Source organism: Armigeres subalbatus, chromosome 1, assembly GCF_024139115.2.
Source record: "Armigeres subalbatus isolate Guangzhou_Male chromosome 1, GZ_Asu_2, whole genome shotgun sequence".
NCBI lineage: Eukaryota > Metazoa > Arthropoda > Insecta > Diptera > Culicidae > Armigeres > Armigeres subalbatus.
Window position 1 is genome coordinate 130432253 of NC_085139.1, and position 15387 is coordinate 130447639.

Genomic DNA, 15387 nt, shown 5'->3' on the forward strand with positions numbered 1-15387 from the left:
CGAACCGGCGCACACCTCTATTACAACACTATCGATTCCGCACTAAATAATTTTGTGCTCGTCGATGCAGACATTAGTTTAATCACTTCGCGTTCTCCAACATGTTCTCCATGATCAGCATCAACACGATCGATTGCACACTGGTTAAACAAATTTCTGCTACGCGAGCTAGGTTTTTTCCACTTCGCGTTCTCCCGGACTAGCTGCCGTCCCACGATCGATTCCACATTCATATTGTGCAAATAGTAAAAAAATATCCCCAAATTTAAATTTGAATTTTGGAAACACTGAAGACGTTTTATTGAAGAAAACTACATACATATTTGTCGACCAAGAAGGGGGTTATGTAGTAAGCGTTAAGAGAAAAATTTGTATAACCTAAAGTTTTGAAAACAACTTAACGATTTTGTTCAGCGGCGCAGCCAAAATTTTTGATAATATAAAGCCTGGTTTAAGTTTAAATTTGTTTCGAAATTCCGCGGAATTCCGTTAAATTTCGTTAGAAGCTAGTTTTTTCTAGCGAAATTTTAGCAATTTTACGAAACGAAACGAAATCAAGAAAACAGATTTCGCCATGCTCAAATTCCGCGAAATTCCGCGGAATTTCGTTTCGAACAACCTGAAACGATTTTTTTTCGAAATACCGCATATGCTTACCCTAAATACATCGAAGGCAGAATAAAACAAACCGATACTTTCATGAGTTTTTGAGTAGTAACTTTGAAAGTGGATAACTTATTTTCGATACAATCCTTACCATTTTTTGTAACAAGTCGATAGACCTCTGCATACGCATGTAGACCTTTACGCCTTACTTTACAGATTTCTGGTATGGCGCTGAACATATGTTGTGATCACATGCATTTCTAAGGACCACACAGAGCATGTACCACTTTTAAAACCAGTCGATAGACCTCCGGTTACGCGTGCAGACCCTAAGACCTTACTTCATAGATTTCTTGGATAACGTAGAAAATATGTTGTGATCACATTTTATTCTGAGGACCACAAAGAGCATGTTACATTTTTGAAACCAGTCGCGCATAGACCCTAAGATCTTTCTTTGGGGATTTTAAGTAAAACTGAGGTCTTATCTGAGAGGTTTTTTAGATAGCGCGGAACATTATATCTTTTTCATTTGTGTGCAATACCATACCATACGGATCGAAAACTCAGATTAAAATTGATTCTAAATACTTTTATGTGACGTTACAACGCATTCGAAAAAACAGTTTTTAGAGTATCTACCTAGCGTTGTAACGTCACGAAATATTACCCCGTAGGGTCATCCATTATCCTCACATATTTGAAGGGTGTTCATTATTATTGGCGTAATCGTGCTCGTTAACCAACTCACGTCATCTTGTTTACAGTCGAACCATCAAAAGCGGTTCCAATCGTACATATTAACGAGGTCATACCTTTTCATACATTGCCATTTTGATAAGAAAATCGTGTTAAGCTTTTAGTGGAATGTACTCACTTGTCATAAGACTAATAACTCTGGTCTCTGGTTATAGAGTCGCTACATCTTTCCAGATACCGTCAACGGGGGTGTCATTGGGCCAAAATGTGGTATGTTCCAAGTAAATGTTACAACGCTCTAGTAGTTAACATTGGAATCAAGTTTTATTTAGTTTGATTCAAGCTTGAATAATATATTTACCACTGTGTGGGGAAAAATTAATAAATAAGGCTTGGCCCAATATGACCCCCTTTAAGCGTGCATTGCTCGTTGCTACGAAAAACCAGAATCGCTACATAAAATATCCATAAAATTCAATAAAACAACAACAGATTGTCGTAACATGATAACCAAGTATCCATCGACCTACAAACTAGTTATGTAATAGATTTGTGGGGCATTACTGGCACTTTTTTAATTGGCACTTATTTTCGAATTTTGAACTAAAAACTTTATTTACACGGAACGCATCCCCCGTGTAAAAAAAGAATCGGGTGTACTTAGATCGGTTAGTTTGGATTCATTCACAGCTTAATTCGACAATGTTGTTTCATAAAAGCGAAAGTTGCAAACGTAAACAATGATTTTACGAATATTGCGGCCTACTCACAGTGTGTCCCACTTCTATTCCATAAACGACGCGGAGCTCTATCAGTTCCAGATGGTAGTTGGCTTGGAGCAGTACTCATTGTTTAGGGATTTGCGAAAAAATCAATATTTACGTTTGTGACTTTCGCCATTATAAAACAACAATTTTGAATTAAGTGAAACTATTGTTACCTACATTTTGTTACCAACCGACCGCATCTGACCATCGTCTGGTCACATCCTCTACAAGCACTACGCCAGTCAGTTACCACACATGTCATTCAACTTATTGATGATATATTATTTGTTGATGTTTTCAATAAAATGTTATTCGGTAGTAGGGTAACCTATTTGTTATATAATGATTTTCATGTAAGGAATAAATTGATTTCGTTTGGTTTAGGAAACCTGGAAAATTCTTATAGGTTCTTGAGGCGAATTGTACATGTATTTTCCACTTGAAAAGATAATTTAACTTACACTCTACCAAACAAGCCACGTTGGCGTTGACTTGCTGTCTACGAATCAACAGAGCGGACCGACGACGATACAAATAGAGACACAAGTTGACCTGATTCGCCAGTGGGAGTGTGGACTATGTGACTCCCTGGAAGGCATGGTTTCATTTGCACAGTTGGGGTTATCCGTCGTAGCCGGTTGGTTACTGGCCGCCAACTCACTATATTGAGTAGGTACTTGAATTGATGGCTTACTGTTCCGCTTGCCGACATGCTTGCCAAGGTGATTGTTTGAGCTCGCTTCCCGTGAGTGCTGACCGTGGACGTCCACTTCCATGGCAAACAATGGAGGGCGAAAGATAAATAAGGATCACTTCCGGGAAGCAGTCGGTATCCAACACCATTTGAAAGAGAAATGCACATACTCGGTGATGGTATTTAGCTCATTCTATACACCCAGTTTTGAGCAGAAGCGGGGGGAAATCGCATCAGAATTGTGAAGTATGTATCTGCTACCGTGCACTGATGACGTTTGTGCGGTGTTATTTGTATGTATGGAATTGTACAACAAATAGTTCGTTCTGGTCTGAAAGATATCGAATCATGAATCGAGTGCAAATTATTGGCACTATTGAAAATAATCATTACTGAATGTTCATGTCCGTCTTGTATTACCGTGCGGGACCGAAATCCGTAGGGGAAGGTGCCCCAAAACGCCCCCCCGAGCCAAAACGCCTTTTGTGGTTTCCCTCATATTTACCGTCATTAAGATGTCCGTAACAAAACTAGATCTAAAATTATGTAGGTTAGGCGAAAAAAGTTTCAAAATAGTGTATGAGAAGGTCGGAAAAACCGAAAATTTCCACATTTTGAAGAAACATCTAACATTTTGGCGAGGCAAAACGCCCTAGTGGCACTAACCTACAATGTACTTGCGTCTCCACGCACTATCCATACCAGAATGCTGATTCGCCGACGCGTGGTGCTTTGTTCCCTAGGCGTTTTGCCTCATGAGTTTTCCGGCAACAGAATATCACCTCTTTTTTGAAATGTGAATATTATCAATATGATTGAGATTTTTGACAATTTTTGAATGGCATCAACTAGCTTTCTTGTTTAACTGGTGCATAGTGTAAAAATACCCATGAATAGCGTTACAAATAAGACAATAAAGCAGAGTTAGCTTAGCTAGGGCATATTGCCCCCCCTTCCCCTACAGCACCGGAATCCGTCCACCTTATGAGATATCAATAAATTAAAGGAGGTCAAAGGTAATTAATGTAGGAATATTTAATCTTATCCTGTTCAGATACTTGACAGTAAGCTTTTAGGGCATAGAATTGGAAAGAAGGCTTTGAAATTAAAACAACAAAAATCAAAAACAAATCTCCACCCACCAAACGCGGAGTTTGTGCCGCCATTTTGTTTTTGGGTAAAGCATAATTGCACCAAAAGTAACTGTGTTTTAATTGCTAATTGAAAATCATTACATAAGATAAGCGGAATACAAACCGATTTTTCGTAGTTTTTAATGAGTAAGTGTGAAACACTTCAAAAGTAGAAGCCTTCATGCGCCTGTGTCAATAACAAACGTTTTATTTACATTCGATTCCTATTTTCTAATAACTTTTTCATATACTAAGGGGCTTAAGTGTACGGATTTCGATGCCCCACGGTATACGGTTCAATAACAGGACCATTGATGGTGGGGTTGTTACGAAGAGCCTCAAATATTTTCCGCGCCAAATTCGCGCCTGCCAAGATAATATTAGTCTTGGTATGTCAGTCTTCTGAATTTCCACGATTTTTTTTATTTCTCGGAAAAATTTCACAGAAACCCTAAAAAAATTACTAATAATTATTTTGTAAATCAACCGGAAATTCTTCTAATTTTCTACTGTACATTGTTGTACATTTTATTATTATTTTTCATGACAGCCAAACAATTCGAGATCTACAATACAAAGCAACACAGTTCAAAGATGCTATTGTAGAACTTCTGTATAATTAATTTCCTAATTTTTGTTTGAGAACTAGAACTAGCATGACTTTATCCCATGTCCTAGTTTTACGACTTTAATTATGTTTTCTAATGCATAATTTACGGTATGGTCTTCTACCTCAAGCTGCCCACCATCAAAGCCATATTTATCGAGGAGAATCCTAGCGGAAGTTGAAATACAAAAATACAACACCGTTGGTCTGCTGGTCAGACGTTCGGTGTGCATTGTTTGCACGAATGTTTCATGTCGTTGGTGGAGGAGCGCACGGACAAACAGGTAAACTTTGCTTATGTTGAAGATGATACAGAATAGAAGCAACCTCTAGGCAACAACCAGCTGACTTAGAGCGAGAAGACACTTGAGTGCTCGTAATTAGATAGATGTTGAAACATTAAAAGGGATTATCTTCCACTTGATGTAAAACAAGGCATGTTTGATCTGAAGCGTTGCTATACACGAAGCTTGATAGTGATACTTTCTGGGGGGTTGTTGTTGCCCCAATGACAACGGGCACTAATCGGATTCTTGTGTACCCGTACAAGTATATTGGATAATTATGATTAATATTTCATGAACGTGACTTTAGATGTATAATTTTGAGCAAGCGTTCAATTAAACCCATAATTTTGCTATCTTCTTGGAAAGTTTAGATGATGAGGTATCTTGGTACGGCCCAAATGCATTAGATTTAACCGGGAAATCCTCATTATATTTTGTGTTGTTGTTTATCTGTGCTAATATTAATTGGATAGGGTTTTCAATTAATTTTATTATGTATTTAATAAATTAATGCTGTGTGTTTGAGCTACCGCATTTGGACTTTTTCTTGGGTTGAATAAAATAATGAAGGAAGTATCGTGATTCATGGGACTCTTGATGTTGTGCTTATGTTCTGCAGATTACTTAAATATTAATTTAAAACAGCGAAATACATTTACAAAATTTATTGAACTTCCAATAATAAAAGCATTTACAAACAAAAGTTTCTTGGTCGAAACTCACTCTTTCCAGCTTGAATATTTTTCAAATCAGGCATAACGCGAGATGCGAACATTCGGATCTTGTTAATTTGGTACACTTCTAAGCTTTGATTGATCTGCAGACTTGTTGCCTTGGGACATCTTTTTATGGCGAACACCAACGCGAGCTCCGCCACCGGACGAACCAGTGACGTCTCAACAATCATTGTCGATATGGTTGTGAGTGGCTTCGGGAAGATCTGCGATGATAGAAAGTACTCTGCATGGAAGGTGGATATATTCAGCGTCAATTTGTGAAAATTTTCACCTGGTATGACATGAACAAAGTCATGTAATAAATCACTCAGGAATGCCGTTTCCAGGTAGGGTGCCTCGATGGTAATTGGCATTAGCTCCAGATGCTCATAGTGCGCACAGTAGCCAACCAACAGGGTCAAATGTTTCAAATGGGCAAATAATAGTTTTGATGATCCATATCGAAGGTCCAAATGTGGTGAAGCGTCCATCTCGTCAATTATCAACTCCTCTAACAAAGGGAAATCGAGCATTTCGCAAATCGGATTTGTCAAAGCGAACCGCTTCAACGTCAACTTGGTTAATTGTCTACAGTGTTGTTGCGCAGATTCCAAAGCTTTCCCATGGCCATTGAGCAAAGACAAACTTTTCATGTTGCTGAAATTCTTAAACGCCGCACTCCATTCCGCTTCTTTATACGAATAAAGAGTCAACGTCAATTCCAAATGTTGCAAATTGCCGAAAATTTTCCCAAACGTTTGCAACGCTGGGGGAACAATTATCTTGTTTTCAACATCATATGTTCCATCTATCCGTACCCATTTGATTGGGCATTTACCGTTGAACATTTTCAACGTGAACACCAGCTTGTTCCAGTCCACATAGGGTGCTCCACGAGGAGCTATAATTATGTTCTCGTATCTCCTTGCACTTCGAACGACTTCCTCCATGCTGATAAGGCACTGTCGTAGGCCAACCATGCGTAGTACATTAAGGGCCAAGTTTTGCGTCAGTTCACTACTGTTCGAAATTGCCGCCTCCCATTCGGGGCAAACCTGAGTTGCCACAAGGCGATCCTTCAAATCAATATTCCGGAAAATTTGCTCAAATACGTGCGGGATGCGGGACACTGCTGTACTCCAAGACATTATGGCTGTTGGTTGATTGATGCACAAGATTGCTTTTGACTGTTTCCGTAAAAAAATGGTTTTTAAATCAAATGCATAGGTACATGGAAGCCATTTGCTAAAATGTCGTTCATACCTCTGATTAAAGTTATGAAGGACACAGTTATACCTACACGGTATTGTTGACGTATGTCTATTAATCAATAATGTACCTAATATCGGACTGATAGAAAGTTACAATCACAAGAATGATAGAATGGGGATTTTGCCAGTTTCATCTCATCATTTAGCATAGAAAAAATAAGGAACGCGTTTTTCATTAAAGTAGTTTGTAGTAGTAGGGTTACTGCTCCCCGACTTCATCTCATAGCTCCAATATTCATCCCATGAAAAGCAAAGCAATGAAAAAGAATTTGATTTGTTTCTATTTTTTTTTTACAGCAGTGAGCACGCATGTTAGCAAAAGGAAACGTCAAAATCGTTTAGTGATGAGATGAACATATGCTCAGTGAGATGGAGAACGGAACAGTTCCCCTAGTTTCTAAAAGACAGTAGCAGTGTTGCTAAATGTAATTTCGGTGTAACGTGGGGCTAATTTGCTAATATGTTTTCACCTGAAATTCACAATTCAAATGAATTAAAGATTTAATCAAAAAGTGTATAACTTATCATCTCTGTATGCAAACGCAGGGGGAGGCACTGATTCTGATGATGCATTCCAACTTGTTCTACCCAGCTGTGCGATCCCTATCACAGAACGAGCGAGAACAAAGTGGTGGGGGATACGTTCCGATTCTGTTTTTTCGCACTTATTGTGCCTTGCAACAAAATGACAACTTTCGTGACCATTCTATCTGGCGCGAAATTTTCGTAAAAATTAAAAAACAAAAAATTTAAAAATTTAAAAATTTCAAAATTTATAAGTTTTAAAATTTAAAAGTATAAAAAATTAAAAAATTTAAAATTTATAAATTTGAAAATTTATAAACTTGAAATTTTATAAATTTAAAAATTCAAAAAATAGTTGGACGTCTCACTACTCGCTTTGCACTTCACACTTTTTACAGCATGAAGTGAGAAACTAGGAGTGGGAAGTGAGACGTGTCACTTCTCACTCCTCATTTCTCACTTCTCACTGTAAAAGGAGCGCAAACTGAGTAGTGAGATTTCACTTTTCAACAAACTCTTCGCCTAAATTACCTAATTATCCATTCGTCCAAACGACCCTTCCGGCCAAATATTATTTGATATTTATGCAGCAATATTTATGCTGCTGAAGTCAATGAAGCAACTCCATACCAAGAAAATCAAAAAATACAAAATAGAAACCTTGGAGAAAAAACTGATTTCAATACCAAATTTTCAAAAGAACTTGTCTGCCTTTCAAACAAAGATTCAAACATCGATTTGACGAATCTGATAGCACTCCCACGCAAACCAACACCATCAATACGTACAAAAGGCTTCAAATTTAAGTCATCAAAGTTTTAAATTTTTTAATCATTAAATTTTTAAGTCTTTCAATGTTTAAGTCTTTCAATTTTAGAATTTTAGAATTTTAGAATTTTTGAATAAATTTTAAAATTCTCAATTTTTTTAATTTTTAAATAGGGGGAATGACGGCTTTGGCAGGTTTTGTTCTATTATTGGCAGGGTTTTTTTTATGACTGACTATGCTCAAATTTGGCCTAAATATTCTTTGCATATCAAAGAATATTGTGACCAAATTTCATCAAATTTAGTCTACAAAAACCCCTGACAATAATAGAACAAAACCTGTCAAAGCCGTCTTTCCCCTACATAAATCTTTAGTTTTTTAAATTTTTTGAATTTAAAATTTCTAAGTTTTTTAATTTTTAACTGTTTTTAAATTTTTAAATCTTTAATTTTTTAATTTTTTAATTTTTCAATTTTTCAATTTTTCAATTTTTCAATTTTTCAATTTTTTAATTTTTCAATTTTTCAAATTTTCAATTTTTAAATTTTTAAATTTTTGATTTTTTTAATTTTTTAATTTTTAAATCTCTAAATTTTTAAATTTTTAAATTTTTTAATTTAAATTTTTAAATTTTTAGTTTTTTGAATTTTAAGACTTAATTTTTTTTAAATTTTTAAATTTTTAAATTTTTAAATTTTTAAATTTTCAAATTTTTGAATTTTTAAATTTTTAAATTTTTAAATTTTTAAATTTTTAAATTTTTAAATTTTTAAATTTTTAAATTTTTAAGTTTTTAAATTTTAAATTTTTAAATTTTTAAATTTTTAAATTTTTAAATTTTAAATTTTTTAAATTTTTAAGTTTTCAATTTTAAAATTTTTAATTTTAAATTTTAAATTTTTAAATTTTTAAATTTGAAATTTAGATTTTATAAATTTTTTAATTTTTCAAATTTTTAAATTTTTAAATTTTTAAAATTTTTAAATTTTTAAATTTTAAGTTTTTAATCTTCAAACTTTTAAATTTTTAAATTTTAAAATTTTTAAATTTTAAATTTTAAATCTTTAAATTTTAAATTTTTAAATTTTTAAGTTTTAAATTTTTAATTTTTAAATTTTTAAATTTTAGATTTTTAAATTATTAAATTTTTAAATTTTTCAATTTTAAATTTTAAATTTTTAAATTTTAAATTTTAAATTTTAAATTTTAAATTTTTAAATTTTTAAATTTTAAATTTTAATTTTGAATTTATTATTTTTAAATTTTTTAAATTATTAAATTTTAAATTTTAAATTTTAAATTTTTAAATTTTAAATTTTTGAAATTTTGAAATTTTTTAAATTTTTAAATTTTTAACATTTTAAATTTTAAATTTTAAATTTTAAATTTTAAATTTTTACATTTTAAAATTTTTAAATTTTTACATTTTGAAATTTTTAAATTTTTAAATATTTAAATTTTAAAATTTTTATTTTTTTATTTTTAAATTTTTAAGTTTTTAAAATTTTAAATCTTTTTATTTTTAAATTTTTAAATTTTAAAATTTTTAATTTTTAAATTTTTAAATTTTTAAATTTTTAAATTTTTAAATTTTAAATTTTTTAATTTTAAATTTTTAAATTTTTAAATTTTAAAATTTTTAATTTTTAAATTTTTAAATTTTTAAATTTTCAATTTTAAATTTTTAAATTTTAAATTTTTAAATTTTTAAATTTTAAATTTTAAATTTTAAATTTTTCAATTTTCAATTTTTCAATTTTCAATTTTCAATTTTTAAATTTTAAATTTTAAATTTTAAATTTTAAATTTTAAATTTTAAATTTTTAAATTTTAAATTTTTAAATTTTAAATTTTTCAATTTTTCAATTTTTCAATTTTTCAATTTTCAATTTTTAAATTTTTAAATTTTAAATTTTTAAATTTTTAAATTTTAAATTTTAAATTTTAAATTTTTAAATTTTTAAATTTTAAATTTTTAAATTTTAAATTTTAAATTTTATATTTTTAATATTTTAAATTTTAAATTTTTTTTAATTTTTAAATTTTAAATTTTTTAAATTTTTAAATTTTAAATTTTAAATTTTAAATTTTAAATTTTTAAATTTTAAATTTTAAATTTTAAATTTTAAATTTTTAAATTTTAAATTTTAAATTTTTAAATTTTTAAATTTTTAAATTTTTAAATTTTTAAATTTTTAAATTTTTAAATTTTTAAATTTTTAAATTTTTAAATTTTTAAATTTTTAAATTTTTAAGTTTTTAAATTTTTAAATTTTTAAATTTTTAAATTTTTAAGTTCAAGATTAATTTTTAATTTTTTTAATCGTTTAATTTTTTTATTTTTCAAACCCTAAATTTTTTAATTTTTATTTTTAAATTTTTAAATTTTTCGTCTCACTTCTCACTCCTAGTTTCTTACTTCTTGCTGTAAAAAGTGTGAAGCGCAAAGTGAGTAGTGAGACGTCTCTTGTGTCATTCCTAATATCTCACTTTTCAATAAACTATTCGGCTAAATTTCCTATTCAGTCAAATGATCTATTCGGCCAAACGATCTTTTCGGCCAAACGGCTCTTTCGGCCAAACGACCCTTTCGGCCAAACGACCCTTTCGGCCAAAAGACCCTTACGATCATATGACCCTTTCGACCAAATGACCCTTTGGGCCAAATGACTCTTTCAGCCAAACAACCATTCGGCCAAACGACCCTTTCGGCCAAACGACCCTTTTCGGCCAAATGACCCATTTGGCCAAACGGCCTTTTCGGCTAAACGACACTTTCGGCCAGACTACCCTTTCGGCCAAATGACCCTTTCGGTCAAAAAACCCTTTTGGCCAAACGACCCTTCCGGCCAAACGACCCTTCGGCCAAATGATCCTTTCGGCCAAATGACCTTTTCGGCTAAACTACCCTTTCGGCCAAACGACCCTTTCGACCAAACGACCCTTTCGTACAAACGACCCTTTCGGCCAAATGATTATTTTGGCAAAACGACTCTTTCGGCCAAATGATGTAATCAAAACCATTTGAGACATCATACTTAGGCTAGTGCTTGATCATGACTTTATACTATCGGGGAAAGCTTTTACTTTTATTTTATTTCAATAGATTTTCAATAAATTAGTCGTTTCTAAATTTATAATTGATGTGGAAAGAAAGAAAAATGAGCAATTAAATAATTGTGGGACATTGAAAGCGATTTAAAAGTTTAAATTGCGTCAAAATCTAAAATTTTCACTTGCCCTTGAGTAAAGATCGTATAGGTAATATCAATATTCTGCACTGAAACATCATGCGGATTTGCTCTTTGTAAAAATATTTCAATATTTCGTTTCGTTATTTGGTCTTCCGTAGCATATCGCGATATTTATAAAATGATTATTTGCCATCAATATAGTTTGTTACTGACAAACGGACATTGCAACAAGCCTTTATACGCACCCGAACACAATATGACAAAAATCATTTGCCTTGCATGCACTTATATTTCCGAGAATATGATGCTATTTTTGCAATCAGAGTGAGATTCTAGAATATTTCCATAAAAGCAGAAACTACGATAGCATAAAACCGACATTTGTCGTAGAGATAGGGTAAGTGGACCGGTTTCGGCCACCTTAGTGCCTAATTTGGTCATCCCTGAAAAATGCATATTTTCCTAAAACTATCGATCAGTTTCCACATCGAAGAAGCATAAGGGATATATCTCCTGTTACAGCTAATAAACCCTCGAAAAAAGCTTTATCTTCTGAGTTCTGCGAGAAACATGGCCAAAAATGGTACAGTGACCCTAACGCAAAATAACGGGATGAAAACGAGGCTTTTCGTTGGTTCTCTTCTGTCGATTGTTTCGCAAGCGCGTCCAAGGAAAATTAATTCCCTGTTCAGGACAGTTTTCTTGATATTGTTGACGCTTCTCTGCATAATGCAGCGTACACACGGTCAAGCAGTTTGACTCCACCCCTCGTTTAGTCAAACATCGACCATGTTCTACAAGTCGCGACACGAACACTTAATTCATTCCACCAACAATATCACATACGAACGACCGCGCGCGCCAACTTAAACACCAACCATCAAAAAATATATAAAAAATATAATTTCGAACCGCTTTGATGTTTTCCAACCGAGCCGCCAACTGTCAAATGGTTGTTCGAACAACTTCACACACGGTCAAACAAAGCAGCAACCGAAGCATTTTCTTGGGGGCGGAGTCAATGTTGGTCCAACGTGTTTGAGCGTGTGTACGCTACATTATATCAATCAAGTAACTTCTGCCTGGGTACTGACGAATATTTCGGGTAATGGCGAATATTTCTGCAACAACATATTTAGTAGCTCTCAGCCTCCCACATGGCAGTGATATACCATCCATGGGTAAATTATTCGTTCACTGAATATGACACGACGGATATTGCTAGCTTGACCAACAGACAAACAGTATTCCTATGCATTATATCATGCTTCCATGCTTTCTGTTTTGCATTCTTAAATACCTTAAATAAATCTGAATTCATGCCTTGAAGTCACTTGTAGCTATTGGAGTGACTGAATCAACTCAAGCCTGTTGCTTAAAAATTTTAATATTTGGTTTGGATAGTTCTCTATATAACGGAAGATTGAACCCAAGAATTCCATTCTACCATCAATCCGTCTTGTTCGAACTCACACCGGCATTCTCCTTACAATACGTTGGGCTACGGATGCACTCGTGGCACGTTGAGGATGCAATCATTGAAGGCTTTTCCCATAAGGGAAGACGACACGTGATAAAAACATTCAATTTTATGTGCACAGCTATTCCCATCGGCAGTAAACAACTTCTCCATATTTGTTCATTGTGTACCATTGCTGCCACAATGAATGCACTTGGCTTCAACTGAGTTCCATGGAAGTCCCTTAGCAGCACCTGCGTTCAAAAGAACCGATGTCATCGTTATTTGCAACTGGAAGCTAGAGGAAGCCTCAGTAAAACCCACCTCCATTTGTCCATTGCTGGTTGGAGAAGTTTAACCATCTTCAATAGATCTTACACTGAGGGTGGTGAGAGGAGTTCCTGACACAAGAGACTACGTAATTAATTGTGTTCGATTGTTATTCTTATAGATATACTAAATTTGTAGAGTCACCTATTGTCCTGTTGGAAAAGCGATTGTTAATGAATAAGACGTTGATAGCGAGGAAAATTTCTCCATTGTAGAGCATTCCCTTGGCAATCGCGTCATAAAAAATGCAGCTCACTGATAATTGCTAACAGAAGACTTGATTGCAACTCTTTCTTTGTCCCGCTATTTCATTCCAGGGTTGGCGAGAACGGTGGCTGGGATCTGGTGCCGCCGATTCGAACGAAAAACAATGTCACTTCGCACCAGGTGGGTGGTCTGCTGCCCTTCACGGTGTACAGCTTTCGAGTGATTGCAATAAACGAGCTGGGTATAAGTCCGCCGTCCAAGGAATCGTACTACTTCGTCACACTCCGAGAAGGTAGGTTAAATTTTCTTAAACAGTCTAACACAAAGAAGGGTATGGGGGGGGACATTTTTAAGCCTGTTGTTTAGATAATTCCAATGTAAGCATACAATTTGTTCAACCACCACGGCTGAGTTGCCGCTGACGACGCGACGATAGTGAAAATATTGTAATTTGCTCCCTAAAGCGAGTTTACTCAATTTATGCAAATGAATTCCATAATTACGATTAGACAATTGGCTCACACAACTTTGTGTCGTTGCTATCTTTTTGTACCACTGCCAGAATGAATTGGTAATATACTTATGGAGCACAACTCGTGTTTGACATTATTTAAACTGAGCATCTTGCTCTCTGTCAGCAATGGTTGACTAAAAGCTTCATCTGTCTGCGTATATTATGATGTCTGCACCAACAAGCTGCTACTTGGTCTGCTAAAATCTGTCAGTTATTGAAATTTTAATGGGTGTTTTGTCAACCGCGATTAGCTTGCATATGCTCAGAATTAAATGTACTTCGAATTCAATTCAATATTTTTCGTCTTAAGCTTGCAGCAGAAAGAATATTACTGACACTTTAGAACCTTGAATCCGTTACCGACTGTATAATACTGTATAATAAAATGATATTGATTGTATATATCAAAAAGAACCATGGCTCCAAGTGTTGTACACGCCTGGGCCTACCAAATAAACGAACTTGGAAAAATAACGTTTTGAAAATGCACCTACGTGAAAGAGGAAAGCCTATACTTTCGTGTAGTGGGTGTTTTAGAGATACTGATTGCTTGAAAATAAGCCTCTTTTGACAAAGACACCGTGGGGTGCTTGTAATGGATTGTTACCCTTTCACAATAGGAAAAAATGAGGTATTTTTGGCCAAAATTATGAATCTTGCAATAAATGGTGGTATTCATCATAAAAATACTGACGGATAAGAAAAATATTTTTTTCTGTGGCTTCAATAGGGTATGGGATCAATTTTCGGCATAGTATCGATTTTTATCATGTTCTACAAAACCAATGGTATTTGGTCACTTTTTGGCTTGCAATAAGCCTGTTCGATGCTGAATAAAATACTAATGGTCATATGAAGGTTTAAACAGTATATTCAAGTCACAGACAAATTGACGCAACACATTTCCTAAAATGATCAAAAAAGCACTATCAGCTTTTGGTGTTGAAAACTCTCGCTTAACTTTTCAAACGAAGTAACATTTTTTTTCATTAATTAATTTGAATATTGCAATCAGCCGAGATGCTCAAAGCTGACCCCATGACATCCGCTCAACTACTGCATCGTTTATTTCGTAATATATGGGACACCGCAACTTTCCCGGTCGACTGGATGCAAGGTATCTTAGTGAAGGTGCCCAAAAGGGTTACCTGACTGTATGCGATAACTGGCGAGGCATTATGTTGCTGTGTACCGTTCTCAAAGTTCTATGCAAAATTATCCTAGCCCGGATACAGGAGAAGATCGATGCGACTCTCCGGCGGCAGCAGGCCGAATTCCGTGCAGTGCGCAGGCACAATAAGCCGCCTTTAAAAACAACTATTACGAACGACATAGAAGATAATACGACTCGATACAATCGGCAACGACCTAGGCGACGAATAAAGGATCACGATTGGAAGCTTGGAACATGGAACTGCAAGTCGCTAGGCTTCGCAGGTTGCGACAGGATAATCTACGATAAATTACATCCCCGCAACTTCGATGTTGTAGCGCTGCAGGAGATTTGCTGGACAGGACAGAAAGTGTGGAAAAGCGGGCATCGAGCGGCTACCTTCTACCAAAGTTGTGGCACCACCAACGAGCTGGGAACCGGCGTCATAGTGCTGGG

The 15387-nt window shown here is 34.1% G+C and overlaps 1 protein-coding gene across 1 annotated transcript in view; it reads left to right on the forward strand.

Moving 5' to 3' along the window:
• LOC134206349 (protein sidekick-2-like) overlaps positions 1 to 15387 on the forward strand; it is a 403216-nt gene that overhangs the window by 315398 nt on the left and 72431 nt on the right. The window contains exon 5 of the mRNA XM_062682055.1: positions 13375 to 13556. Within this exon, the coding sequence (XP_062538039.1) occupies positions 13375 to 13556 (182 nt within the window). The remainder of the gene's footprint in view (positions 1 to 13374; positions 13557 to 15387) is intronic.